General features: G+C 50.3%; 1 protein-coding gene across 1 annotated transcript; it reads right to left on the minus strand.

Annotated features, from left to right (window-relative positions):
- Positions 1-540: 540 nt before the first annotated feature.
- LOC119715335 (olfactory receptor 14C36-like) lies at positions 541-1455 on the minus strand. The gene has a single exon (XM_038172642.2). It carries the CDS (start codon positions 1453-1455, stop codon positions 541-543), a length of 915 nt encoding a protein of 304 aa, XP_038028570.2.
- Positions 1456-2254: the final 799 nt, after the last annotated feature.

The following is a 2254-nucleotide window of genomic DNA, read 5'->3' on the forward strand; positions in this document are numbered from 1 at the left end:
GGTCAGTCCACCTTGGAGGAGATCCCCCCTTAGGAAGGAAGTGCTGCAGTGGAGGCCAGCTGTGCCACTGCCGTGCCCACTGCCTGTCCCTGCCTGCAGTTCCAGCACAGCCCACAGCAGCACTGGCACCAAGCTCCAGGAGCAGCCGGGCCTGACCCCACCAGCAAGGCTCAGCAGGAGAGGGCGGCAGTGGCAAGAGAGCCGCTCTGCATGCCCCAAGTGCTGGTGCTCCCTGGCCGTGCTGCTGGGATGGGACTCTTTTCCTCTGCACCCCTGCACACGGGCACTGCCCCTGCAGAGCCAGAACAGGTCTCTTTGTGTACAGTTGCTGAGCTAGACTTGACAAATACATACCGAAGTGGAATTTGGATGACCAATATCATTTTAGTCGGTAACATTAACTAAACAAAAACTAAGGAAATCCATTAATAAAATTCACACACACAAACACAAAGAAACAGAATATAGGCTGTTCCTATAATAAGTGACATTAACACTCATCTGCAGAAGCAGACTGAGCACTTATTCTCTTGAAACACATTAAGTCATCAATCTCCACAGGGCTTCCTTGAGCTCCTGGTTCCTCATACTGTAGATGAGAGGATTCAATACTGGAGGCACCACCGAGTATAGAAATGCTACCACCAGGTCCAGGTATGGGTAAGAGATGGAGGGAGGCTTCAGGTAGGCAAACATGGCAGTGCTGACAAACAGAGAGACCACGGCCAGGTGAGGGAGGCACGTGGAAAAGGCTTTGTGCCGGCCCTGCTCAGAGGACATCCTCAGCACTGTCCTGAAGATCTGCACATAGGACACCACAATGAAAACAAAACAACCAAAGGCTGAAGAAAAACTAAACACAAGTGCCCCGACTTCCCTGAGGTAGGCATCTGAGCAGGAGAGCTTGAGGATGTGGGGGATTTCACAGAAGAACTGGACCACAGCATTGCCTCGACAGAGGGGAAGGGAAAATGTGTTGGCCGTGTACAGAACAGCATTGAGAAAGCCACTGTCCCAGGCAGCTGCTGCCATCTGGGCACAAGCTCTGCTGCCCAGGAGGCTCCCGTAGTGCAGGGGCTTGCAGATGGCAAAGTAGCGGTCATAGGCCATGACAGTGAGAAGGCAATACTCAGCTACTACAAAGAAAGCAAAGAGAAAGAGTTGGGCAGCACATGCTTCATAGGTGATGACCCTGGTGTCCCAGAGGGCATTGGCCATGGCTTTGGGCAGAGTGGTGGAGATGCAGCCCAGGTCAAGGAGGGCGAGGTTGAGGAGGAAGAAGTACATGGGGGTGTGGAGGCGGTGGTTGCAGGCTATGGCGCTGAGGATGAGGCCGTTGCCCAGGAGGGCAGCCAGGTAGATGCCCAGGAAGAGCGCAAAGTGCAGGAGCTGCAGCTCGCGCGTGTCTGCAAATGCCAGGAGCAGGAACTCAGTGACTGAGCTGCTGTTGGACATCTGTTATTTCTGTGAAGCGGTCCTGCACAAAGAGAAAGAATAGTAGTAATGTACAACAGACTTATCGGAGGAAAACTCAGTTTTCTCATTTAAAACCAATCGATTGTCCACTTGCAGGCAGTTATTTTTAAGGTCCCTTTAATGACCTTCACCTGATAATGAGTCTCTCTGGGAGAAGAGTGTTCTTCTGTGAGCAATGGAACAATCTGTCCTGCACTACAGCTCAAGGTAGCAACATGGTAGGAACATGGGGCAGTCTCAGATTCATTTCACTCCTGATATCAGAGATTTCCCTAGTTTTGCTCGAAGTTCCTCACAGAGCAGACGTGTGGAGATTTATTTGTTTCTTTGTTTCTTTGTTTATTTGATTTGTACTCTTTGTTCAGCTGCTCCACCACACCTGATGAGTCTTTCTAAGGCATAAATCCTGGGCATTCAGCTGCACTCCAAGTGAAACCTTGTACATCTTCAGTCACAGATACTGCATTTTAGAGCAGAATGCTCTTCCGAGAGGAGTCCATCGGTTCTGGGCTCAGCTGCTCTATGTTGGCCGGTCTTTTAGCTACAGTGTAATTCTGCTCCTATGTTCCTAGTGTCATAGAATCATAGAATATCCTGACTTGAAAGTGTTCCACAAGGATCATCAGATCCCACCCCTGAATCTGTACATGACCACCCAAAAATCAGTCTATATGCCTGAGGGGGTTGCCCAAATATAGAAATTCTGACAGCATTAGTGCTGTGACCACTTCCCTGTGGTGCCTGTTCCAGTGCCTACAGAACCTGGACACTGCTGAGT

Source organism: Anas platyrhynchos, chromosome 31 (assembly GCF_047663525.1).
Source record: "Anas platyrhynchos isolate ZD024472 breed Pekin duck chromosome 31, IASCAAS_PekinDuck_T2T, whole genome shotgun sequence".
NCBI lineage: Eukaryota > Metazoa > Chordata > Aves > Anseriformes > Anatidae > Anas > Anas platyrhynchos.